Source organism: Hakea prostrata, chromosome 2 (assembly GCF_041222555.1).
Source record: "Hakea prostrata isolate BN-2017 chromosome 2, UWA_Hpros_2, whole genome shotgun sequence".
Taxonomy (NCBI): Eukaryota; Viridiplantae; Streptophyta; class Magnoliopsida; order Proteales; family Proteaceae; genus Hakea; species Hakea prostrata.
This window is the reverse complement of record NC_142601.1, coordinates 70,057,559-70,083,468: the sequence shown is the minus strand read 5'-3', so window position 1 is coordinate 70,083,468 and position 25,910 is coordinate 70,057,559. Positions and strand designations below refer to the sequence as shown.

General features: G+C 40.1%; 1 protein-coding gene across 1 annotated transcript in view; it reads left to right on the top strand.

Annotated features, from left to right (window-relative positions):
* Positions 1 to 671: 671 nt before the first annotated feature.
* Positions 672 to 25,910, top strand: part of LOC149026173 (putative leucine-rich repeat receptor-like serine/threonine-protein kinase At3g14840) — a 28,358-nt gene continuing 3,119 nt past the window's right edge. Inside the window, exons 1-24 of the mRNA XM_089143627.1 lie at positions 672 to 675; positions 1,222 to 1,371; positions 1,818 to 1,983; positions 4,207 to 4,284; positions 4,421 to 4,489; positions 4,588 to 4,659; positions 4,735 to 4,806; positions 4,979 to 5,050; positions 5,168 to 5,239; positions 5,345 to 5,416; positions 5,538 to 5,609; positions 5,711 to 5,759; positions 6,084 to 6,099; positions 8,078 to 8,084; positions 21,150 to 21,224; positions 21,332 to 21,394; positions 21,548 to 21,613; positions 21,739 to 21,774; positions 21,919 to 21,962; positions 23,403 to 23,782; positions 23,868 to 24,066; positions 24,511 to 24,639; positions 25,036 to 25,154; positions 25,253 to 25,463. Of these exons, the coding sequence (XP_088999753.1) occupies positions 672 to 675; positions 1,222 to 1,371; positions 1,818 to 1,983; positions 4,207 to 4,284; positions 4,421 to 4,489; positions 4,588 to 4,659; positions 4,735 to 4,806; positions 4,979 to 5,050; positions 5,168 to 5,239; positions 5,345 to 5,416; positions 5,538 to 5,609; positions 5,711 to 5,759; positions 6,084 to 6,099; positions 8,078 to 8,084; positions 21,150 to 21,224; positions 21,332 to 21,394; positions 21,548 to 21,613; positions 21,739 to 21,774; positions 21,919 to 21,962; positions 23,403 to 23,782; positions 23,868 to 24,066; positions 24,511 to 24,639; positions 25,036 to 25,154; positions 25,253 to 25,463 (2,293 nt within the window). The remainder of the gene's footprint in view (positions 676 to 1,221; positions 1,372 to 1,817; positions 1,984 to 4,206; positions 4,285 to 4,420; positions 4,490 to 4,587; positions 4,660 to 4,734; positions 4,807 to 4,978; positions 5,051 to 5,167; positions 5,240 to 5,344; positions 5,417 to 5,537; positions 5,610 to 5,710; positions 5,760 to 6,083; positions 6,100 to 8,077; positions 8,085 to 21,149; positions 21,225 to 21,331; positions 21,395 to 21,547; positions 21,614 to 21,738; positions 21,775 to 21,918; positions 21,963 to 23,402; positions 23,783 to 23,867; positions 24,067 to 24,510; positions 24,640 to 25,035; positions 25,155 to 25,252; positions 25,464 to 25,910) is intronic.

Here is a 25,910-nt window from a genome sequence, read left to right as displayed (position 1 = left end):
TGATACTCTCCTCCCCTTATATTTCTGTTGGCTGGACCTGATCGAGAGTAACATACAAACCTGCCTTACAGATAGAGGATCCAGACTCTCACAATGGTGTACAGCTAGAGAATGGAAATAATTCATAAATTGATGTTACTGTTGTATGCCTCATTCAACATAACTTAATTAATGTATATTATTTTTTATATAAAAATATATATTTTAATCATATCATTTATCTTATGGTTTTTATAACGGAAATTTTTGTCCCATATCGGACAGAAAAAAACTGATTATCTTGTTTATATATGGTAATGACCTATATAACATATTTTTGATATTAAGGATCGAATTCTTGTGAGACTTGAACCAAGCATGAACCTGGAATGACCCAACCATGGATAAATAACTATATATTAATTAATATTAATAATTCTATATGACCTAAGACTTTGGTCGAGATCTGTCTTAATGTAGGAAAATCTTCCCTCTCCAATAGTTGAAGAGAAGCTCAGTCATCCTAGTTATATATATATATAAAGATAAAGAAAAAAATTTATATGTTTGAAAATTAAAAAAAAAAAAAATACTTCAACATGTGAGATATAATTGTTTGTAAATGGGTAACAATTTAACAACTAGCGACGTCGTTTTTATATATATAAAAAGAATTTACACCTCAGAATAGAATGGGTAACAATTTAACAACTAGCCACGTCGTTTTCATATATATAAAAAGAATTTACACCTCAGAATAGAATGTATGTCAATTCTCAAATTAGAAAATGATTATAAATTATTAACACCCTAAACATTAAATTCGTGGTAATGAGAAAGCTACAACTTATTGAGATTAAGTAAGGGTTGACTTGTAACTTTGTGGGGTTCACAAATAAAAAATAACAAAATATTTAAAAAAAAAAAAAGTTTCTATCAGGTAAATCTTGTGGACTCTTGTCATTTGTAGTCAGTACTCGTCCGTCAGCACTTCGTGCTCCAGTCCGGAGAGATGATCCGGACTTATTTAATTAGAGTTTAGGTATGTTGAGTATCAAATATCAATAAATAGATCTGAGTTTCTTTCTCATCTTTTGTACAATGATGAATGGTGGAGAAAGCATTTAATTCGAGTGCAACTAGCTACACAAAGACTAACAACAGGATTCAGGAACTTATTCTGCTTCGCTACTGCTGCTATTCACCTCTGCTCCACGAGGAGTTGTTAAGTTAAAGATTCAGGAACTACGAGGAGGAAGAAGAAGATGTTATCGGGAAGAAGCTCTGGTGTTTCTTCCTCAGTTATTGTTGTTATTTGTTGGTTAGTTACTGTGATGAGTTTGGCTTCTTCATTCGTCGGAGCCATGACTACTCCTCTACCAGATGACGAAGGTTACTTATTCTAATAATACTCCCAACTTATTCTCTAAAATTTTGACTTATTTTATTTTTTGAAGTTTCTCTTCTACATTATTAGTTTCCCTTCTCGATCATCGGAGAACTCAGATCTTCTTCCGGAAAAAGGAATCTTGATTATTCATTCTTCATTTACTAGAATGATGAACTGTTGGTTGAGTAGTTGTAGCAGCTGTTCTAAGATCGCGAAGCCCCAAAAAGGGAAGTTTCGCGGACTTACCTTCATTAATGAATTAAATGTATGATTTCATTGAAAACGTGAAAGATGAGATTTTACAAGAAAACACTGCTTTTTTCAACTTTGAGTTCTTGAAAGAGATTTACGGACAGGATACATTGTTTCCTCAACCTTGGTCATCAAAAAAGTAAATTTTATTAATATTTTATGAAGAAATGATCGATTTCTTCTATTGTTGTTGCAGTGAATGCTTTGAGAGAAGTAGGGATATCGTTGGGGAAGACTTGGGATTTCAATGTGGATCCATGTAGCGGTAAATCGGGATGGGCAACACCTAATCCCAGGGGATTAGAGAATGCCGTCACTTGCAATTGTTCCTTCCTCGGCGGTACTTGTCATGTCGTCAGCATGTAAGTTTGTCATCTCTTTAGGTTAAAAAGTTAAAAAATGGGAGGTTTTTCTTTTTTGAATAACGATGCATGGTTGAAGGCTATTATAGAGTTGAATCTATGAGCTCTTTTTGAAAAGATATTGATCACTACATTCAGGAAGAGAAACTGATAAACTCTTACTAAAAAAATCTGTCCGATGGTATATTCACCGGATGGAGCTTCAGTGTTGTCCAATTAATGCACAACATTGAGTTGCTTACGGTGAGGATGGAATGAAAAGCAGGTGAAATCTCAATTACTTGATTTACATTTTTTTTTTAACTTTTTCAACCACACCAATTTGTAAAAAAATTTAAAAAATGCAAAATGAGTGGTCGACATTTTGACCTTGACCCCTCAAAAAGATCGTAACCATACGCAGCTCAGTGCTGCGCATCAAGCTGTAGTTCAAATTGCAGTCATGCCATATTTCTTGTGCTTTCTACCATGTGTTGATTTGAAATAATTCTTTTTCTTTGAGCCAAACTTGACATATATAATTGAAGAGTAGAACAGTTGTGCAATGTAGGTAGCAGATAATTTATTAGTTTTACCTGTCCATGTTAATGAAAGATTGACATTCTCCATGAATTATTGATCACATCATTTCTAAGTCTAGGTATGGAAATCATCCACAGAGATTTTTCTCCGCCTAATCTTTTCGCTTTATAATACTTTTGACTTTTCACACACACACACATGGACGCACGGACGCACGGACGCACGCACACGCACGCACACACACACACACACACACACACTCTTGTGAGGATTTTCCAAGAGGTCACCTATCTTAGTATTATTCTCGCCCAAGTATGCTTAATTTTGAAATTCTAATAGAATCTAATACATTAATACCACGGTATTGTGTGTCGGCGATATACGACGATCAATTGGTGTGTCGCTGGAGGGCGACACAAAACACCCCCTAGTGACACGATATATCCCTTAAGTTGGCGATTATTCTAGCGATGGAGGAGGGAAAACAGGAGGTGGCGGAGGAGGTTGTGGAGATGGAGTAGTGAGTGGACGTGGTGGTGGGGGTGGTGGCTGTGTTGAATAGAAGGATCCTCTTGAAGAGAGATTTCGAAGGAGAACAGATGGGGTTTGATTAGAGACAGAGAGAGGTTCTTTGGCAGCAAAGTTGGTAAGAGTAGAGCCAGTGAGGTGGAGAGAGCAGAGTAGTCGGAATGAGCAGGCGAGGGGTGGTGCCAAGCGTAAACGGCTTCTTTCATGAGGCGGCGTTGCTCCTTGCACTGTCTCACAAATCACAATGTCTTCATTGTCGAGCCCGAAGACTTCTCTGCTAAAAATTAAAAAAAAAAAAAAAAAACAAAAAAAAAAAAAAAAAAAACAGAGCAAAGGAAATTAACGGTTCTGGTCTTGCGGGGATAAAAAAACCCTAGTGTTTTGGTGGTTGCCCAAGACACTATGAAAGGCTGCTATAGATCTCCGGCGAAAAATAAGAACTTTGATAAAGCTAAAGTGGTGAAGCGGGAAGCTGTTATTGCTCACTGTCTCTTTGTCTCTATTGATGAGAGGTTTCTTCTTCTTTGCCCAAGTTGTGATGGTTATTTCAACTGGGTGTTCGATTCTCGGAAGTAAAAATCGTCTGACATGTCGACCTGTGTCGATGGTGTCGCTAGGCACCAACACAGTGACACTAGTCGACCTGTCGGACGGTGATTAATATTGATATGATGGCACCTACCACTATTATATTAGAAAGTCTATATAAAGAGACTGTTACTACTCTAGTAAAAAACATCTATTTAAAAGATTGTTACCACTATATATATATATATATATATTATGCTTTGATCATCGGGAGATTATTTTGTATTACGTAAGAAGGTGGAAGAATGATATGATCCAGGCAGAGCCAACATGCATTTTTCATTATTTGCTTTTCTTTTACAAGGTTAAAAAATTAAAATCGAGATTCAAATAGTCAATCAGTTCTGTTTGAAATCGAAGTACAGCTATCGATAATCGATTCCAACATGGCTCGTTCTACCAATTCAGTTCTAATTTCAGATAGAAAGACCAATATCTCCATTAAGTAGGACCGAATGTCTTTTGGCTGCCACTCTGCCAGCTTGTTGGACCCGGTCTGATGGGTCAATTGGATCCGGTCCGATGGGTCAATTTTTGAGGATATCTCTGAGCTGTTGCACTAATAAATGACCGTTTGATTTGCAGAATTCTTAGAGCTCAGGGTCTACAAGGCGTCCTACCTGCTGGAGAAGTACTGCTTAAGCTTCCCTACCTCAGCCAACTGTAAGAGTCTTTGAAGTATTTCATCTTATCTGGCTTAACACAGAAAAATGAAAAAAGAAATAATTATCTTCTTTGTCAACTAATTTTACTTCAAAGTTCAAACCCGTTTTCTCCTTCTCTCTCTCTCTCTGCACAGTTGGCTCAGTCTCAACTACCTTAGCGGTACAATCCCTGCAGAATGGGGTTCCGTGCCATTGGTGGACGTGTAAGTTTTCCCTTTCTTATCTTCGCTATATGTATGAATCAAGATATTTTGTTCGTTAATCCCTGAAAACTTAGGTTGACGGAGCGATGTCCTTGTAGCTACCTTCGTGGAAACCGTTTGTCGGGTCCAATTCCAGTGGAACTTGGGAACATCAGCACTCTCAGATTCCTGTAAGTTTTGATTTTCAACCCTTATTTTCTTTTTCATTGTATAAATTTTCCGCTTACAGAAGTTTGATTTTTCAGGACCCTCGAGGCCAACCAGTTCTCTGGACCACTTCCTTCAGAACTTGGCAAATTGGTCGGCTTACTGGTATTGTACGTCATATTCTTTTATCCACTTCGACTCGACATCCCTCTTTGATATTCAGTTCCGTGTTGGGTTTTTTTTTATTCCTCTTGAATTTGATATCCTTTTTAAGAGATTTCTTATGTCATGGAATGTCTTGACTGCTCTCGTCATTGGGATTCGATCTGTTGGTTATTACAGTGCGATTTCCTCGAATTATTTCACTGGGCCATTGCCAGAGGCACTTGGAAACCTAACCAACCTGGTGGAGTTGTAAGTTTCTACTACTATACCAACCTGTCCTGCTCTGTTTTTTTTCTCTCCTCCTTTTTGAGGTTTATGATGACTCATTTTTTTCCCCAAAATGCTTTACTTTTCCGGGACATGCAGTCGGATAAGCCAAAACAACTTCACTGGAAAGATACCCAGTTTTATAAACAACTGGAAAAAACTTAAAATATTGTAAGAATTTTCTTTACAGAATCCCTCCAAGAGCCCTACTAAGAGAAGAGTAGTTCAAAATTTTCACTTGGTTAATTCTCCTTGTCTTTATTGTATCATTGGCAGGTCCATGCAGGCAAGTGGTTTGGAAGGGCCAATTCCTCCTGAAATTTCTAATTTGACATCTTTAACTGACTTGTGAGTGGAAGACTTATCTTTCTATAATCTTTCTGGTTTGTACGTTGTTACATTCCTTTTGTGTTCTTCATTGAACCAAATTCGGATAGCTAGTATGGGTGAAACTTTTTTTTTTACCCAGGCGGATCAGTGACATAACCGGACCAGAAATGGAGTTTCCTTCACTGTGTAACATGAAAAGCATGAATACTCTGTAAGTTGAATGTTTATATTATCTCTCAAAGCTAATTGCAAGTTGTGCGTTTTTATTATTTTGGCTGGTTGAAGTTACAATACTTTGATCACTTCTTTTAGAATATTAAGGAGTTGCAATATTATTGGACGACTCCTGATTATTGTCTCCGTGGGAAGAAACCACCAAATCAATTGTAAGTACAATCCTTTCTCTGTCACCTCCCCCCTCCCGCTCGACCCATTCTTTACCAAAGTTTCTTTATCTTTTGGTTTTTACTTACCACCCGTTGACCTAAATATACGTTTACCTTTCCATAATATATGAGACGATATTATGATAAGTTCATCTTTTTGCACATTGGCCATGACAATTTAAGTTCATCTTAAACCTGTTGAAATAATATATATTATACATAAACAGTGGGGAGGGGGAATCCAAAACAGTCTATCTGTAGATTGGGCTCCAGCGTCTGCAATATAAAGAATTCATCAGCAACTAACACATATCAGTCGTACTTTTTGTAAGAAAAAAAAAAAAAAAAAAGGAAATAAAGGATAAAGTAAGAGTGAACTAATGTGTAGAAAAAGAAGTACCAAGAACATCTTTTGGAGAAGGTTTATTCTGTTAATGAAATGATCAAGGGAGTAGCTGTAAAAAAGCCAAGGAGAGTGAGAGCTTCTAGTGTAACTATGTCAGTTTATATATATATATAGAAGGTTTATTCTGTTACATCTGCGTTGGACTTCATTAAAGTATTCTCAATGTGAGATGTCAAAAGAATTTTGATGATGATACGGAGAAATTATGATCAGACCGGGTTCATACCTGGTCCGACCCTCGACCCCGGTCGAGACAGAGGGAACCGACTTGCTCCCGAGCGAACCGGATCCAGAAGATGGCTTGCTGAAGAAGAAAGCTTATTCAGCTACAAGCGTGCCCTAATCCTACTTATGGATTAGGGTAATTACCCTAATGATGGCAGACTCGAATTAACGGCTGCGGATAATCATTATCGAAGGGATAATCATCACATAACCTAAAGGTTATCTCAGGAGTCCTCTACTAGTCCAAACTAGTAGAAGTTTATTGCTCAACGGATCTAACTGTTAAGATCCAACGACTACCCGAAGAAGGCTCAAGTGCATCCAACGAAGGAGATTCGAAGGTACACTCTATATAAACCTCACTACCATACGAGGTGAGGGGATCGAAAAAACACAATCTGAGACTTAGGTTCAGATACATACTGATAGACTTAAACTATCAACGCTCTGCTATCTAAATCACCTTTCCCAGTTCTTCATTCCTTAGCTCTGTGCTTCTAGCAGAGCCGTTTGTGATTAAGTTCATCAACTGACTTAGCCTTCGGAGGTGGACTCCCGACTCCAGCGGTCGGGCCACATCTGACGCTTTCGTTTTGCAGGTCATCACGAGGAGATCTAAGGGCTGAGCAGATTTTGGACGCATCATTTGGCGCCGTCTGTGGGAAATGACTTGAAAAGCTATGGTGACTAGATCAGCAGCCGCTGCACAACGCAATTCCGGTGTTCAGATCCCTGGAGCGAATAATCCAGATATTCCCCAGGGAAGCCAAAATCCTATTGAGGTAGATGGTGGCCAGGGAGGACGTAATCCTCCTCCTGATACACTCCAAGATCAATTGGATCAGGTAAAGATTCAACTCTTGGAGGTGAGCCAAGCACTCCGCATGCTCACCAGACGAGTGGTTTTACCACAGGAACCTGATCAGCACGATTTAGGGAGAAGTGCATTGCCACGTGATCAGAGATTGGCTGAAGACCGGAATATCGGTCAGAATTTTCGTGAAGGAGACCGAGGACCTAGGAGGATTGATGATCAACCTAGGCTAGACGATCGGTTCGACAGGCCGCAAGAGAGTACAACTGATTCAAATACAAGGTTGGATACATGGGTAAGAACTCACTCACCCACTGACAAAAGAACCGTTCGTGATGATCGAGCAGTTCGCGACGAGCGGAATGCTCGGGAAGGACGGGCTGTTCGTGATGATCGAGTAGCACGGGATGATCGTGTTAATCGAGGTCGTGATCATATTGCTGAAGATCACCCGACCCAAATTGGTCAGGAATTGGCCAACATCAATGAGAAATTAGGGCAGTTGGCTAAGGGAAGAATAACTGAGGATATTTACTCAGTCATTCGGAAGACTCCCTTTGCCGATCCAATTGCGGGATATCAGTTTCCCCATAACTTCCGTTTGCCTACCTTTTCAACATTCGATGGCTCCGGAGATCCAACAGCTCACATCGGCTATTAACAACAGACCATGGCAGTTTCAGGTAATTCTGATGAAATTTTATGCAAGGTTTTTGGTTCATCTCTAACTGGAGCAGCACAAAAGTGGTTTTCAAACCTCCCCTCTGGAAGGATCGTAAACTTTGATGAATTGGCGCGCAAATTCATAGGGCGATTCCAGAGTGGAATACAGGTTAAGAAAACGGAAGAAACCTTGTTTACTGTCAAACAAGGAAAGAACGAATCAATCAGAAAGTTTCTGAAAAGATTCAACAAAGTAACGATGGAGATAGAAAATTTGGATGAGCAAGTAGCCAAAATTGCTCTATTCACGGGACTCACTAATCGGAAACTCCTGGAGTTATTACTACAGGATATGCCTGCGACTTATGCTAAGTTGGTACAGAGATGCCAGAAGCAGGCTGAAGTCATGGAGATTCTAGACGCGCGCCAAGGAGATAATAAAGTCTCCAATAAGGAATAGAAGGCTCCTGAGCAGAAGCAGAAGCCAAAGAAAAATGTCCATGATCGGGTTGGAAAATCTTAGGCTTGGCGCCAAAGGTCCCCCGGTAAAAGTGAGTACACTCCATTGAATGTTCCTCGGGCTGATATTTTAAATATCATCAAAAGAAAAAATATTTTGAAGTGGCCGCCTAAAATTCTTTTGAAACCCGGAGAGCAGCAGGATCGAGAAAAGTATTGCCGATTCCACAAGGACTATGGTCATTATACTAATGACTGTCGTCATCCGAAAAGCGATATTGAGAGATTAATATCTCAGGGACATCTGTCCAGTTTTGTTAGCAGGAGGGAGGAGCCATGTGAGCCACGTGAGCCACGTACGGCTGCTCCTAAAAGGGATCGTTCGGTTAGCTCGGAACGATCAAGGGAGGCCCCGAAGTCTAAGAAGGGCAAGGAGGTGATTGAAGCTACTCGGTCACCGATCCTTACCATCTTCGGGGGACCAGAGCCCGAATCACTCCGGAGTCTGAAAACAAAATCCAAATTTGTTGGAACCGGAGAGACGCAGAAGCGGAAGAAGCTGAATGGTGAAGATTCTATCACCTTTAGCGAGGAGGAAGAAAGAGATGTTTGTTTACCTCATGATGATGCCATAGTCATCAAGGTAGAGATTGCACGTCGGGTAGTGCATAGAGTTTTGGTTGATACAGGGTCTGCAGCTGACCTAATTTCTTACGAAGTGTATCAAAAATTGAAGGTGGATCAGGACTTGATAAAACCTTCATCCACACATCTATATGGTTTTGCAGGGTCATCTGCAGTGGCGGAAGGATCGGTCTAGTTGGACTTATCTATTGGAAGTTTTCCTAAGGAAACAACCGTCCGAATCAATTTTTTGGTGGTTCGGGAACTGCCAGCTTATAATATGATCCTCGGGCGACCATCTTTATCCAAGATAGGTGCTATTGTTTCGACAAAGCACCTGAAGATAAAATTCCCGACTGATATGGGAATTGGTCAAGTCTCCTCTAACCATAAGATCTCTCGGCAGTGTTACGTTGCCTATTTAAAAGACAAGGAGGGCCCGAGGAAGGTAACTGCCCTACCTATAGAAGTTCGAGACGATGGGGAAGAGGCAAAGATGCAAAGACCCGAACCAGTGGAGAAGCTGGAACAAATCCAGCTGTGTACCGAGGATGAGAAAAAGATTACTTATATCGGGTCTGAACAACTGGAGGAATTTAAAGATGAGTTGAAGTTATTTCTTCAACAGAATAAAGATGTATTTGCATGGTCTGCTGAGGACATGCCAGGAATCGATCGGGCCGTCGCAGAGCATAAACTCTGGATAGATCCTAAGGCGAAACCAGTGATACAGAAAAGAAGAAATTTCTCCATTGAAAAATATGAAGCCGTTCGTAGCGAAGTTGAAAAACTCAAGAATTCTGGTTTTCTAGAACCAATTGAATGCCCAACTTGGTTGGCCAACGTGGTAATGGTAAAAAAGGCGAATGGGAAGTGGAGGATGTGTACAGACTACACAGATCTTAACAAGGCTTGCCCTAAAGATTGCTATCCGTTGCCTCGGATTGACCTCTTGATAGATGCGACTGCAGGATATGAAACTTTAAGTTTCATGGATGCCTACTCAGGGTATAATCAGATCCTTATGAATAAGGAGGATGAGAAGTTTACGGCTTTCATGACTGATCGTGAAAGCTATTATTATAAGGTCATGCCTTTTGGCCTGAAGAACGCAGGAGCAACATATCAGAGGGCCGTCAACAAGATCTTCAAAGAGCTGATAGGAAAGAATGTTGAAGCTTATGTTGACGACATGCTAGTGAAAAGCTTTACAAAAGCAAATCATATTGCGGATTTGACTGAGGTATTCTCAGTACTGCGAAAATATCAAATGAAGCTAAACCCAGAAAAGTGCGCCTTTGGAGTCTCCTCGGGCAAATTTTTGGGCTTCATGGTATCACAGAGGGGAATTGAGGCTAATCCTGCCAAAATACAAGCTCTGGTTGATATGGAGGCTCCCAAAACTGTTCGTGATGTGCAGTGTTTAACAGGGAGAGTTGCTACTTTGAATCGATTCATCTCCAAGTCTGGAGAAAAATGTTTGCATTTTTTCAAGGCACTTAAAGACTTGAAGGGCAGCAAGGAAGCAAAATGGACTGAAGAGTGCCAGAAAGCTTTCGAGGAGTTAAAAGAAGCACTTGGACAACCACCGATCTTGTCCAGACCAGAGAAGGGGGAAATATTACAGCTATATCTAGCGACATCCCTTTCAATGGTCAGTGCAGTACTTGTTCGTGAAAAAGATAAAAAACAGTGGCCGATTTACTATGTAAGCCACGTGCTGCTAGATGCGGAGACAAGATATTCACAGATTGAGAAGCAGGCTCTGGCTCTCATGATGGCCGCCAGGAAGCTAAGGCCATATTTTCAGGCTCATCCAATTGAGGTATTTACAACTTTTCCTCTTAGTAAAGTTCTTAATAAACATGATTTGTCTGGAAGGATGGTGTCCTGGTCGGTTGAACTCAGCGAGTTCCAAGTGAGCTTTAAGCCCAGAACTGCAATCAAGGCTCAGGCATTAGCCGATTTTGTAGTAGAAACTACTGCACCGGTGGAATCCACCATCGAGGATCCCATTATACCAACCACTTGGGAGGTATATGTGGATGGTTCGAGTAATAAAGATGGAGCAGGAGCTGGAATTCTATTAAAAAGTCCAGCAGGATTTATTATTCAATATGCTTTGAGATTTGCATTTGAAGCAAGTAATAACGAAGCAGAATATGAGGCTCTGATAGCTGGACTTCGGTTGTCAAAAGCATTTTCTATTGCAGATATTACTATTTATAGTGACTCTCAACTTATAGTCAACCAAGTCCAGGGGGAGTATGGTATTAAAGAACCACGCTTGCAGAAATATCAAGAGATAGTGCAGGCATTTCAAAACCAATTTCGGAATTTGAAGATATCTCAGATTTCGAGGAATGAAAATTCAGTGGCAGATGAGCTATCCCGACTAGCCAATGCCAAAGAAAAGAATATAGACCCTTCGGTCTATATTGAAGAGATAACTTTTCCAAGTTATAATGAGAAAGAAATTTCTTATATTGAAGCAGAACATTGCTAGATTGATCCGATAATCGAGTATCTGAGAGATGATAAATTACCTGAGGATCCGAAAGAGGCAAAGTTGATCAAGATTCGATCAGCTAGATTTGTCATTCAAAATGGGAGACTATACAAAAGATCTTATTCTGGACCCCTTATGAGATGTATAGGCCCCGAAGGAGCAAAATCGGCTTTGGCTGAAGTTCATGAAGGAATTTGTGGAGCTCACATGGGTGGACGAGCCCTGGCTCACAAAATTCTGAGACTTGGGTTATATTGGCCTAAGGTCCAAGAGGCTGCTATGGAATATGTTCGTCGGTGTGGTAACTGTCAAATTCACGCTACAGTATCGAAGCGCCCGGCGGAAACCATGACTTCAATTCTAGATCCCATTCCCTTTGCGATGTGGGGAATTGATATCATGGGCAAATTCACCAAGGCGTCAGGCGGACGAGAAAATCTTATAGTAGCAATTGATTACTTCACAAAATGAGTTGAAGCCAGTGCATTGGCAGCAATTACTGAGAAAAAAGTGGAGAAATTCATGCTTGAATCAATCATATATCGCTTTGGGATTCCAAAGATTATTGTCACTGACCATGATACTCAGTTCGACTGTCCGCAATTTGAGCAATTTTGCGGAACATATATGATCGAGCATCATATGTCCTCGATGGCATACCCCCGAGCAATGGACAGGTAGAGGTTACTAACCGAACGCTACCTGGAAGGAATAAAGAGAAGACTCGAAGTCGACAAAACTTCTTGGGTCGAAGAACTTCATAATGTACTTGTGGGCTTATAGAACTACGGTTCGAACACCCACGGGAGAAACTCCATTCAGGGTGGCATATGGATCCGAAGCATTGGCACCAGTGGAGATAATGGCGGGGACATTACGGGATCGTGAGTTCGAGGAAAAAGCAAATGAACAAGGACTGCTTGATAGTCTTGATCTGTTGGACGAAGTTCGGGCAAAAGCAATAGTACGAACTCAACATTATCAAAGAAGGATAGCGTCTCATTATAATACTCGAGTGAAGAATCGTCGGTACTTAGCCAGAGATTTGGTGTTGAGAAACACCCTAGCTTCCGACCCACGTCACCAAAGAAAATTGGACCCTTCCTGGGAAGGACCTTATATGGTTGTGAAACCGGTCGGTTCAGGAGCTTACAGGCTGAAGAACATCAACACCCAGAAAGAGTTGGATCGTTCGTGGAATGCTAGGCATCTCAAAAAGTTTTATCCTTGATGATGATTTCAATTTTGTTCGCGATGTAATCATTTTCAACTCAATCAATGCAATTTTTGGCTTTCGACAAACTATCTTTTGGTTGGGGGGCATCATACACCACATTCAAGAACAAGATCCAACTATAAGGCATCGAATGAAAATTCGTGTGGGTCCTTCAACACTTATGGAATTTTTTTGAACTTTCGGAAGTCGAGGCATCGGATGAAAATCCGAGTGAGTTCCTTTTGCAAGGCGTCGGTTTAAAACCCGAGTAAGTTCCTTCAAGACTTATTGAATTTTTGAATTATCCTTGAGTAAAGGCATCGGTTTAAAACCCGAGTGAGTTCCTTCTCAGACTTATTGTATTTCTCTGGAAATCCTTAAGTAAAGGCATCGGTTTAAAACCCGAGTGAGTTCCTTCTCAGACTTGTTGTATTTCTCCGGAAATCTTTAAGTACAGGCATTGTTTCAAACAACTAAGACCTAATTCAACAGCGATTCAAATGGCTAGCAAAGTTCAAGATGAAGTTAATTTCTTATTTCTTCAAAAGATCGAAAGAGGCTAGTATCAAAACAATTACAAGAGCTGGATACAATCTTCGGTCAAAAAAGAAAGTCATCATCAATGACTGTTAAGAAGTTATACAAGATCGACACGACTTTGCTAGAATAAACATATGAGTCAACCATTGGTGTGGATTCAAGGAAAAGAAGAGGAGAAATGAGGATTACAAAAAATGTTTTGGTATGCATAAAATCCTCCGCAATTTCATACTCTTTGTCCAGCTTGTCCAGGAGAAGTATGGTCCTCGACCAAACTTGCATTCAAGACGAGCTCGTCATAATTGACTTCTTCCAGGGGAGAATAAACAGGAGAATCTTCCAGATAATGCATAATATCTGGATCGGAAGGTGGAGGATCAATCTTATCTTTGGTCCAGTCAGGAGGAGGAATACCCAGGTCGGTAAATACTTCAGGATGGCAAACAACACTGTAGGGAGTCGTATCAAAATGAGGATCCTTCCTTAATATTGATTCCCATACTTCGTTCTCACCATCCCGGAACGCCTGCAAGTTATAAGCATTCAGCATATCAACAAAGGGCTTACTGTGTAAATACTTGAAGACGTAGGCTCTGCGAACATCAGTTGGAAGGGATTCGGGCAAAGGAACGACAGCTTGCCTTGGAGGTAATGTCTCAGATCCTTTGGCTCCTGACTTTCCAACTGTTCGCTCCAGTCGCTGGATCTTCTCCCTGGCATCATCCAAGTCCGACTGAAGACGACCGATCATCGAATTCTTTTCTCCTGCCACCTCCCAAGCTAGTTTCCGAATCTCAGCATCTTTAGCTTCAGAGATTTCCCGAAGCTTGGAAACTTTATTGCTCAACCTACTAAGCCTAGAAACTGCTTCCACTTGGTTGTGGAAGTTACCAGTAAGACTCCTGCAAACAACTTCCGAGTTAAAAAGGAGCAGAAGAGTAATTTTTCAGAATCGAAAGATAATGAAGAAAGACTTACATCACTAGTGACTTCGTAAAGACTTCATCTGGAAGTTTGGAAAGAATTGCCCTCTTAGAAGTCATTCGAGCAGCAGTACACCATTCCAACGCTCTGTCAAACTCGTTTGACACTAATTCAGGAGAAGGATGAGAAGGATGAGCTACATCAAGAGAAGGATGAGCTGCATCACTTGTCACCCGACGGCGCTTCCTGGTGGCAAAATCCTCCAACTCGGAAGGAGAGGAGGAGGATGCCAAACAAGCACTAGAATTGGATATAAGAGCAACGCCTGCTGGGACCACACCTTCATCAGACGCCAACATAGTTGCCTCAGATGCCCGAAGAGTCTCCTTCGGGGGTGCACCAACAGTCTCACCAGCAGGGGCGTCGGCAGCGCCATCAACAACGAAGCAATCAAGATCTTCCTGGGAAAGACGAGCGATCACTTCGGGCAAAAGAGGCGCAGGGACGGCATCAATAGAAACTGTGGGAATCTGACTTGAAGATTCACCAACAGCAGTCGCCTTACGCTTGGAGGATTCACTAGCTGAAACCACCTCACTGGCCCCAACCACCGCCGACGGAACGATTTTCTTGCTAGATTTCGCTCTGATAAAGTTCGGGTTGATCTTGGGAGCCACTAAGCAAAAAGAAAAGCCGTATCAGTACAGAATACCAACGACGACAATAAAGAGGGAAAACCCTAGTTTTCTATCACTTCTGAAAAACCCGAGTAAATAAACCCCAAGTATTACTGCTGTGCCGTTTACTCAAGGGGGGAAGTGGGGAAAGAGATGAGTAATAAAAAAACTCACTTGTTCAGAAGTTGATAGAGCTGTTGTTGGAGTACGAGGAATACGGGAGCAGGCAGAAGGACGGAATGTCGCTTGAGCACTTTAGAAAATCTAACTTGCAGATAGCAGGATAAATGGAGAGTACCCACGAAGGCTTTAAATAGCCTCAGGTATTAAGACGACGGTTGAAGGCTAAGGACAACCGACGACCTAGATCGAAATGACGCTTCGAAATCCGCAGAAAGCAAGATCAACGGTCGGAGGGATGCCAAATGGAAACATGTGGAAACGAGCACCTGATGCAGAGATAACTCCAATCGTCGCACTGCCATTATAATAATGGATGTATTTCCGATTCATTGGAAATAGTGAATGGTATACAAAAGCAAGAAAACGTTTGAACTTCGCAGAAGGGAAACGTGTGGACTTTGCAATAAATGAAGTAGTGGGGAAGATTAATGCATCTTTCCGAAACGCATCTTCACAATATTTCTACAAAATTATTATTCAGCGAGGAATGTAAAGTTAAGTGATAAGTTTTATCATTTATACTTTGATATTCAACACAAGATTTCGGCAGGAGACGGGGAAATGGAAAGGCCAACATGAAAAAGAAATGTCTATTCATTAATAAGAGGGTAAATCTTTACAATAAAAGATAACTCCCTAAGCTTCTTCTTCATTGTTGCCCGAGGGACCTTGTTCGGGAGGACTTTTCTCAGGATCTTGAGAAGAGCCTTCCTCAAGAATGGCATCGGCTGAGTCCTCTACAGCAGCAACTTGAGACTCGGCTTGTGATTTCTCCTCTGGAAGCGCCGGCTCGTCAGCCAGGTATGCCTCATATTTAGGGTCAGCTGGAAAAGGATCATCTTCTTCCCGAGCCCAGTCTGGGAGATCCATGCCAACTTTCCCGAAGATCTCTTTATGGCACACCTCACGAAAGGGAGCAATATCGAAGGAAGGGATTGATGCGAGAATTCGCTCCCAAACGTCGTTCTGCCCCAAGCGATAAGCTTGAATGTTGTAGGCACCTAGCAGCTCGGAGAAAGGTACGCTGTTCAGGTATTTCCGAACACACTCCTTTCGAAGCTCTCGCTTTATATGCTAGGGATTGCCAACTTCAGATATTCTTCGTTCTCCCTACATCGGAATTCAAGCCTGTCACCAAACAACGTGGCAGCTGCTTTTTGCTTCCTGGCCTCGCTCTCGGCAGCAGCGGCACAAATCTTCGAAGCATCGAGGGCTTCCTTGAGGAAGATCACTTCTTCCTCATACTTTTTCTGCAACTCCTCAGCAGCTGCAGTCAGCTGGTCTATTTCAGAATTGGCCTTGGCCAAATTCTCTTCACAGGTTTGCAGCAAGGAGCTGGTGCGACCAACCCGGCTTAATGCTTCCATGTGTTGATAAAAGCTCAACACAACATTCCTGGGAAGGCGGAAAATATCAGAAGAAGTTATAAGAAATTATGAAAAAATAAGTAAGCAAGAAGACTGGTACCTTGTGGATTGACTAACAAGGGAAATGTCATCCAGGGCTTCAAATTCCTGGAGGTCAGAAGGAGCAAGACTGAGAGAGCTCCACTCTGCAGCTTTCTCAGGATCCCGAGTCACCCTGTCGGTCAGCTTCAGGGTCCACTGGGGGGTGAAGACCTCCTCACAATCCGTTGAAGCTTTGGATTTTTTATGGGAGGAAGCATCAATTGTGTCATGCCTCCTTTTGGTTCGGGCGGAGGAAGAGACATTAGACCTCTCCACCATCGGCTTCTTCCCTTTACCCGAAGCATCAGCCACGGGCCTGATATTCCTGATACCCCTATAAGAGGGGTCGGGAGAGGGAACAGAAGCCTCTTGATCTACGGTCAAGGCTCTGGGTGATCGTTGCTCGGCTGTCACAACGGCCCTAGCGGCCTTTACTCGCAGGTTCTCAGGGTTCATTCTTGGAGGCACTGCAAAGAAGAATGACGAGAGTTAGAATTAAAGACATATCACTTCAGTAAAATTAAAGGATGGTGGTTAGAAGCTCACAATGAGCCAAGCCCCAGTACTGAAGAATGGAGTTATACTCCACTTCAAGTCCATGTATCTCTTGATACCATGGAATGGATTTGATCTTCCTGACGGCCGCCTCGTCTTCTCTGGATAAGGGAAGACCTCGGTTATTCTCGGAAGAAGAAGTACACCTCCTCCAGGGCGGTTGGGAAGTTAAGATCCGATGGAGGCGCTCGACGAAAAAAGTATCGTTCGCGCCATCTTTTGTGATTAGAAGGGCAAGTTCCTTTAACAAGGATGCTGCCCCTCCAATCAAGTTCAGCCTTATTGGGTTTGGACAGAAAAACCCATCCGGGAGGATGGGAGATAGAAAGAACATGAAAATGTACAAAGAGAGAAAGAGATGGCGTAATGCCAAGTTCAAAACACAAACCCAAGAAGCCGACGATGAGACGCCAGCTATTGGGAAGGAGCATTCCGGGACAAATGTCCCAATGATTCAGAACTGCGGAGAACAAAGGATTAAAAAAGGGAAAGCGAACCCCGCTTTCCAGTGCATCTATATACAGAGAAAATTCACCCGAGAGGTTTGAATCAACCCTCTCATCAGGGTGGGGAGCCCTAACCTGATAAGAGGAAGGAAAATCAAAATCTTGGATGGTCGAAAGAAGGGTTTCCTCATTATAAATGGAGGGAACAGAGCCAGGTCCACCATCGGACCTGGAAGTTTGAGGCTGCCTAGAAGACTCGACAATCTTGGAAGATCCAGACTCGAGGAGGGCAGGAGGAGTTTCAATTTTTCTCTCTAAACCTTTTTGAGAAACTTCAGCAAACTCGCGCCAGAGGACAGTTAGGGTTTTGTTATCACTATCCGACTGTTCGGGAGCAGGAGAAGCAAAAGCCTCACTGCTATTACCAACACTGGGTACTAGAGAAGCCCCGTCGTCACACTGGGTACTAGAGAAGCCCCGTCGTCCGCCATTACTTGTTTCAGTAAACTATAAAAAGAAAAAGACCGGTAAGAAACTTACCGATTCGATGAGCGAAGCTTGAGAGCAAGAAGGCGCGAAGCAGACAACAAAGGTTCAAATTCCAGACAGGAAGAATGAAACCTACGAAGACAACAAACCGCTTTTAAAACCCCCGCACGAGTGTTCGGGAATCTGAACGATCGAGATTGAAAGACGTTTTGAAAGTTTGAACTCACGAATCCGAAATAAGCGTTCGGAAACCATCGCTTGGATGACGTGAGCCACGACAAATCGACTGCAAGGAGACACGTGGCCTTACACTCACAACGCTCGAGGAAAAGTGACCACCGCGTTAAATGTGATATGACATTTAATGAAGCACGCAGAGATTATCGCCTGACGAAGAACCCAGTTAAAAACCAAGCCCTCGGGATCGACCAAACGCTTGGTCTGGGGGGCTCATGATACGGAGAAATTATGATCAGACCGGGTTCATACCTGGTCCGACCCTCGACCCCGGTCGAGACAGAGGGAACCGACTCGCTCCCGAGCGAACCGGATCCAGAAGATGGCTTGCTGAAGAAGAAAGCTTATTCAGCTACAAGCGTGCGCTAATCCTACTTATGGATTAGGGTAATTACCCTAATGATGGCAGACTCGAATTAACGGCTGCGGATAATCATTATCGAAGGGATAATCATCACATAACCTAAAGGTTATCTCAGGAGTCCTCTACTAGTCCAAACTAGTAGAAGTCTATTGCTCAACGGATCTAACTGTTAAGATCCAACGACTACCCGAAGAAGGCTCAAGTGCATCCAACGAAGGAGATTCGAAGGTACACTCTATATAAACCTCACTACCATACGAGGTGAGGGGATCGAAAAAACACAATCTGAGACTCAGGTTCAGATACATACTGATAGACTTAAACTATCAGCGCTCTGCTATCTAGATCACCTTTCCCAGTTCTTCATTCCTTAGCTCTGTGCTTCTAGTAGAGCCATTTGTGATTAAGTTCATCAACTGACTTAGCCTTCAGAGGTGGACTCCCGACCCCAGCGGTCGGGCCACATCTGACGCTTTCGTTTTGCAGGTCATCACGAGGAGATCTAAGGGCTGAGCAGATTTTGGACGCATCAGATGACAAATTACTCCATGGTTTCGGAATTGGTTATGTGTTGCATGGAACAGTTAGGTTCTCAGTCCGGGGCGGACCCAGGATTCAATATTGGAGGGCAAAAAAATGAAAGCCAAATAACCTTCTCGTTGGGGAAGCATTAATGTTTTTTTGCCACACATATTGTGTGGCCCTTATAAGACCTATTGAGGATCCCACCTCTAAATTATTTTATTATATTAGGGAATAACCCACATATATTTGTGGGGCCCACACATATTTGAAGAAAAAAAAAGGTAAATTATTGATAATGATATACACACGTGACTTCAACCCTAAAAAGTTAGATGCAAGCCAAAATTTTATTTTGGTAGGAGATGTAGACTAAATTTTTTTTAGAGTAAGAGATGCAAATCAATGGTAATTACCTTACTAACTATAGATATTTTATTCACAAATCAGAATACAAAATCACAAAACAAAAATTGCAGAAGAAATAAAGAAACATAGAATATAAAATCAAATAAAAAGAATGACAAAAAAAAAAAGAGTAAAAGAGAAACTATAAATAAATTGAGAGAGAGAAAGAGTACCTAATTGTGTAGTATATTTTTTCCAAATTTTCTTAATCCATGCTTATAGAAAGGGAAGAGAATAAATAGAAAGAAAGGAAGGAGAGAGGAGAGAGGAGAATAAATAGGAATTGAGGAGTTAGTTTTTAGTTAGGAATGAAATTTTGAATCCCTAATAAGATTTTTTTTTTCGAAAATTTCCTTAACCCACGATTTTAGAAAAAGAAGAGAATAAATAGAAAGAAAAGATGAGAGAGAAGAGATGAGAGAATAAATACGGATTGAGGAGTTAGTTTTTAATTAGGAATGGAATTTTGAATACCTAATAAGATTATTTTTCAAAATTTTCCTCATCCCACGTTTATAGAAAGAGAAGAAAATAAATAGAAAAAAAAAGATGAGAGAGAAGAGAGTATAAATAGGGATTGAGGAGTTAGTTTTTAATTAGGAATGATGTTTATACCTATTATTTTACCTTTGAAAATTGTTATCAATATTTGGGGGACCATATAGTGATATTTCACATGTGGGAAGAGAAAAAACCGGAAAAATTAAGGATAAAATCCAGGGGGCATGCCCCCCTCGAGGTCTGCCCCTGGTTCTCATACCAAAATGTAATTATCTGGCTCGCAGATTGAATAACTATTAATAAAGTAAGTAAAATACTAAATGACAATATTAAGCATTTACATAGGAACTGATGTTGAGTATCCAAATTTGGGACCATTAAGTGAAGATACTAAAGGGAGAACCCCTAGAGGACCAATTTGATGTAAGAGCAAGAGAATCTCAAACCTGCAAGCGAGAGAGAGAGAGGAGAGATAAATGCCCCTGAACATAATTCATCACATATAGGGAAACTTTTTTTTTCCTTAAAGCATAAAACTACCCATGGAGCCAATGGTGGGATAATTGAGCGGTTAAAAACCCAGACTCCCATGAGGAGGTCTTGGGTTCGCACCCATCCGGCGGCATTTCATTTCACGTATTAAAAAAGTACCAGTACCAAAATAAAAAAATAAAACAGATGAGAGACTTGGTGAGAGAGGAATGGGGGATTGTTCTGATTATAAAAAGAAAGAGAAGTACATAAATACCCCCTTGAACATAAACCATTACATAGTGAAAAACCTACTTCCCAAAAATATAAAACAGCCACCCAAGAAAAAAACATTCACTATTGGGGAGAAGTGAACACTACTTCCTCTGCTAACAACACCAACACAAGTGGCAGGTGCCCACCTGCATTTGCTAGTTGCTACTGTCTCTATCATTTTCTCCTTTGTCGTCAATAAATGCTAACATATTTTGATATGATGCTAGTTTCTTGTACTAGGAGTTTGTTCCCAGATTTCCCATCGTAAATATTGCACACGACATGTTGAAATGTTCTTTCTTTTTGTTGATATAGGTAACTGCTGATAGCTGATGTCAAAAGATAAAATTCTCTTAGGGGACTTTCTTTAGACCAAAACCTCATTTTTGCTTCCATTTTTGTATGCAGAGATCTCAGCTTTAACAAGCTGGTTGGAGAAATTCCAATCTCTTATGATAATAGATTGAAAGAAGTACAATTCATGTAAGTGAGTTTCCGTTGTAATAACCTCTAGGAGAATTAGTGGCAGCTTACCATACTAGTAAGATTTGGAAACTGCATAATCCAAGAAATCCATCTCTTGTGATTAGGTATCTAACTGGAAATTTGTTGAATGGTACTGTTCCTGACTGGATGCAGAAAGGCCAAAACATGTATGTTGGTACCCCTTTGATTTTACTCCTGACTGGTACTTCCAAGATGGTTATCGTATTACTCTATGATACCTATTTTTGAGGTTTGAAAATTTGTAATTAATATGAAAAATATTTCAGATTATTGAGATTATAATTTTCTGTGATGCATAGTGATCTTTCCTACAACAACTTCTCATACGGAAGCTCGGGAGCGTCTACCTGTGAACAGTATAAAGTGTAAGAATGCATACCAGTAGTTTCAGCTTCCTTGATAACATTCAGCTTAATAGCAGTTTCTACTTTCTAGTATTGGATCTTCTTATCCTTTTTCCTTCTTTCTTTTCATTTGTTGGGCCACCCAGAAACTTGTACGGAAGCTCTTCATTGGCTAAAAACTTGTAAGTTTCTCCATTTCTTTTGGTGAATTTGCATAAAAGATTTTATGTATTTTACATTTGAATTAATTTGTTTAATAATATTCAAATGCGAAGACGAAAAAATATACATAATTCTAACTTGATATTAACCTTCTATTGGTCTAGAAGTGGAGATGTTCCTTGCTTGAAGAATCTTACGTGCTCAAACAGTAAGTATATATATATATATATATATATTGTTGCAAAGTTGTAATGAAAATTTTGCCTTGGTCCTGTTTTTGGTTCTATTGACATACACGCCTAAGCTAGTCATGGTATTGTTTTCATTTACACTTTGTCTAGTTTAGTTGAATGTAAAATGAGCAAAAAGGAAATGAAAACAAAGAAATTAAAGTAAAATTTTTCTAATCATTACCAAAAGTGTAACTAATTCAAAATCCCACTGAATATGATGTTACCTCATTTTTCAACAAAATTACTTAATGTGTTGAATAGAAACTCTGATGGGGATATGATTGTATTTGAAAATTTCATCAATTGTACTTGGTAAGATCTAAGTTCATTTCACAATTACACAATCAAAAGTATAAAGATTCCAATTTTCTTCGTTTGTATCAATTTTATTTTCTCTTCATTTTCCTTGTTTGTAACTTGGAGCCTAGATGAACATAATCAGAATATTATTGGATTAAAGCACCTGATCTAATCCATTTTAAAGGCTGATCATGAACCATTTTAAGAATTTAATATACCTTTTCCTTGGGAAAAGTGAAGCTATCCAAATTCTGCAAATTGAAATTTGACTGCATATACGTCTTCCCACTACTTGAAAATGAGAGCTGCAGTATTAGTTAAGACAAAATGTATATGTGTAAATATAATTTACTACAGAAATTCATCAGAGTATATACCTTATAGAGGATGAGAAGGCTGAAGATTGTTGGTTCAATCTGAAACTTGCAAATAATTGAAAATAACAGGTGAATAGGAAGACAAATTACTAGTCATCTCATACTTCGTATAGAATGATTTCCCATTTCAATGGCTCCAAATGCAAGAATCTCTGTTATGTAGGCTGTTCTAGGTGACTTATCTGAATCACTTTGCATAATAAAGGACAAACTTATTTTTGTTGAGATGCCTAGGGAAAACTTTTATTTTTTTATTACACATACTACAACTCTTTTTCCATTAAAGAAACGCATATGAAAGAGATTTACAGATGTTGATATGATTTTCTCATCTATATAAGTAATGATTTGCCTCAAAACGTTATCAAAACATTGTTATTGAACTTTCAGATATTAAATTGTGAATTAATGGTTGAGAACCATTAAGAAGAACATTTATAACCACCCTAAATAGTTGAATTGTTGATTATCAAGCAAGTGAGAGTATTTTGTCTTTTTCCCATGACTGCATTTTCCTTGAGAGAGATGTCAGATCTATTGGCATCCTACTGATATCATCAGTTGGGGGGGGGTTACAGAATGTGGGTATCTACTTTCATCCTCTTTATATTTCCCATAGCTTGATCATTGCTTATTTCCAACTTTGAAGCACTTAGAGATTTTTCTTTAAAAAATACTAATGATGTTCATCTGCTTTGCTCTATCTAATTCGAACTCATGAATTTGTCTTCTGTGCAGAGTGGGATTCATTCCATATCAATTGTGGTGGACACACTGTCCAAAATGGCAGAACCACTTATGAAGATGACAGGAATCCTGCTGGTCCTTCAAACTTTTTCTTAAGTACATCATCTAATTGGGGATTTAGTAGCACAGGAAATTTCATGGACGATAACAGTCATAGTGATACCTATACAACTTCAAATGTGTCCACGCTCTTGATGGGAAACCCTGAATTGTACACAACGGCACGTCTTTCTCCTCTCTCTCTCACTTACTTTGGGTACTGTTTACTGACTGGAAACTACACTGTGAAGCTCCACTTTGCGGAAATCATGTTTACGAACGATCACAATTATAGCAGTCTAGGGAGGCGCATATTTGATGTTTATATTCAGGTAGTTAAATGACATTGCATAAATTACTTTTAATGGCTTATAGAAAAGGAGGCTTGGTTATATATAATTAGTTCTATATATGCAGGGACAATTGGTACTGAAGGATTTCAATATAGTAGATGAAGCTGGTGGAGTTGGGATGGCTGTCATAAGAAATTTTAGCTCAATTGCTGTAACGGATGGGACTATAGAAATCCGGTTCTATTGGGCAGGGAAAGGGACAACAGCACTCCCTATTCTTGGGAACTATGGTCCTCTCATATCAGCAATTGCTGTAGATCGTGGTAATGATTGTCATCTGTGAAGCCAATTTTTCTCATTATGAATCTTCTTGTTGGTGACATGAGTTTTATATTTGTGATGTCAAGATAGACTTTAGTTTCAGTTGATTAAAATATATAAAGTGCATCCTTTTGTCACTCATCATCCTTTTTCCTTGGTTTGAATCCACATGAAAAGGCAAAATAGTTGAGATATAATTTTATCTGTTATATGTGAAAAACTGAAATAGGGTAGAAAAAAATTACAGAGAAGGTGATATATATTTTAAATTCTAATCCATGAATTTTTTTTTTCTTCTTATTTATTGGCTTATTTGGTTTGGTTGTTCTATTTCAAATTACAATTACAGGAATTCAGATTTTCTTGCTCTGTGTGTGTATTTGAGTTCAATGCAACAGAACATCATCTGATTATTTTAACTGTTTTTTTTTTTCTTTCTCCTCCAGAAGGCGGAAAGAAGATGTCTAGAGCAGCTATCATTGGGATTGTGGCTTCAGTGGTGGCCCTTACCTTTACGGTTCTTGGGATTCTTTGGTGGAGAGGCTGTCTAGGACGTAAAAAGATGATGCACCAAGGTACAGACACAAAAACACACAGAGAGCTTAGAATTGCTGAAAAAGTAAATAAGAAAAAATGGACAACTATTTTCCAATTTCATTTTCATCTATTTCATGATTAACATCAGCTAACAAAGGAACACCATGGATGAACTATCAGTTTCACCTTGATGTTTACATGCAATCAACTAACTGCTTAAAATATTTGTTTGATCCAGTTACTTATATTCTAGTTACATGGAATCTCCCTTTCTTTCTTTCCTTATGCATATTAAGTATGGTTTCTAACATACACTTGGGTTTAGATGGCATGCTTTTTCCCACTTTCAAGATTTGAGAGTTGAATCGAACTTACTAGTCATGAAGCAGAACTTAGTAGAACAATGCTTCTACTTAACTTATCTAATCGTGCAGAGTTGAGAGGTCTAGACCTGCAAACGGGTTCCTTTACCTTGAGGCAAATTAAAGCTGCCACAAATGACTTTGATCCTGCAAACAAGATAGGAGAAGGTGGTTTTGGATCTGTTTTTAAGGTATTCCAAAAAGCTTCAGTCATTACTAATTTGTTATATTAGTCCTTCCAAATGCATGCTTAGTTTGAAGAAATGAGACACTTATTACCACACTGCAGGGCTTATTATCAGATGGCACCATAATAGCTGTTAAGCAACTTTCTTCCAAGTCAAAACAAGGAAATCGTGAGTTTGTTAATGAGATAGGCATGATCTCTGCTCTTCAACATCCTCATCTTGTAAAACTTTATGGATGCTGCATTGAAGGAAACCAGTTGTTGCTAGTTTATGAGTACATGGAAAATAACTGCCTTGCTCGTGCTTTGTTTGGTAAGAGTTAAGTGTCATTTGTTCGTTCACATTTTCTTGTGGTGTTAGACAACCCAATTATGTAAGCATAATGAATGAGAGCCTGGTTCCTACATGCCCAACCAAAATGGCAAACCACATGAAACCAAACTTTGTTAGGAGGTAGACCCCTAGTCACCACTCATTTATCAACCTCAGGCCTACTAGGGTTTGCCACATGGAAAATGTGGGCTATGGGAAGTTAAGCATTAGTTTTTGAAGTTCCCTACATGTGCATTGAAAGATGATGGTGTCCACTGTTGTCTCTCTATCAGATGTACAGAATAGCAACATTTCAGGTCCGATCTCAGATCCAGATTCATCTGCTCCCTCTGTTTTCCCCTTCTCTCGCGCTTTCGCTTTCTTTTGTTCTTTCTTTCCTTTCTCTCCCCTTTCTGTTTCAGGTTTCAGCTTCAACTCATCGAGGGA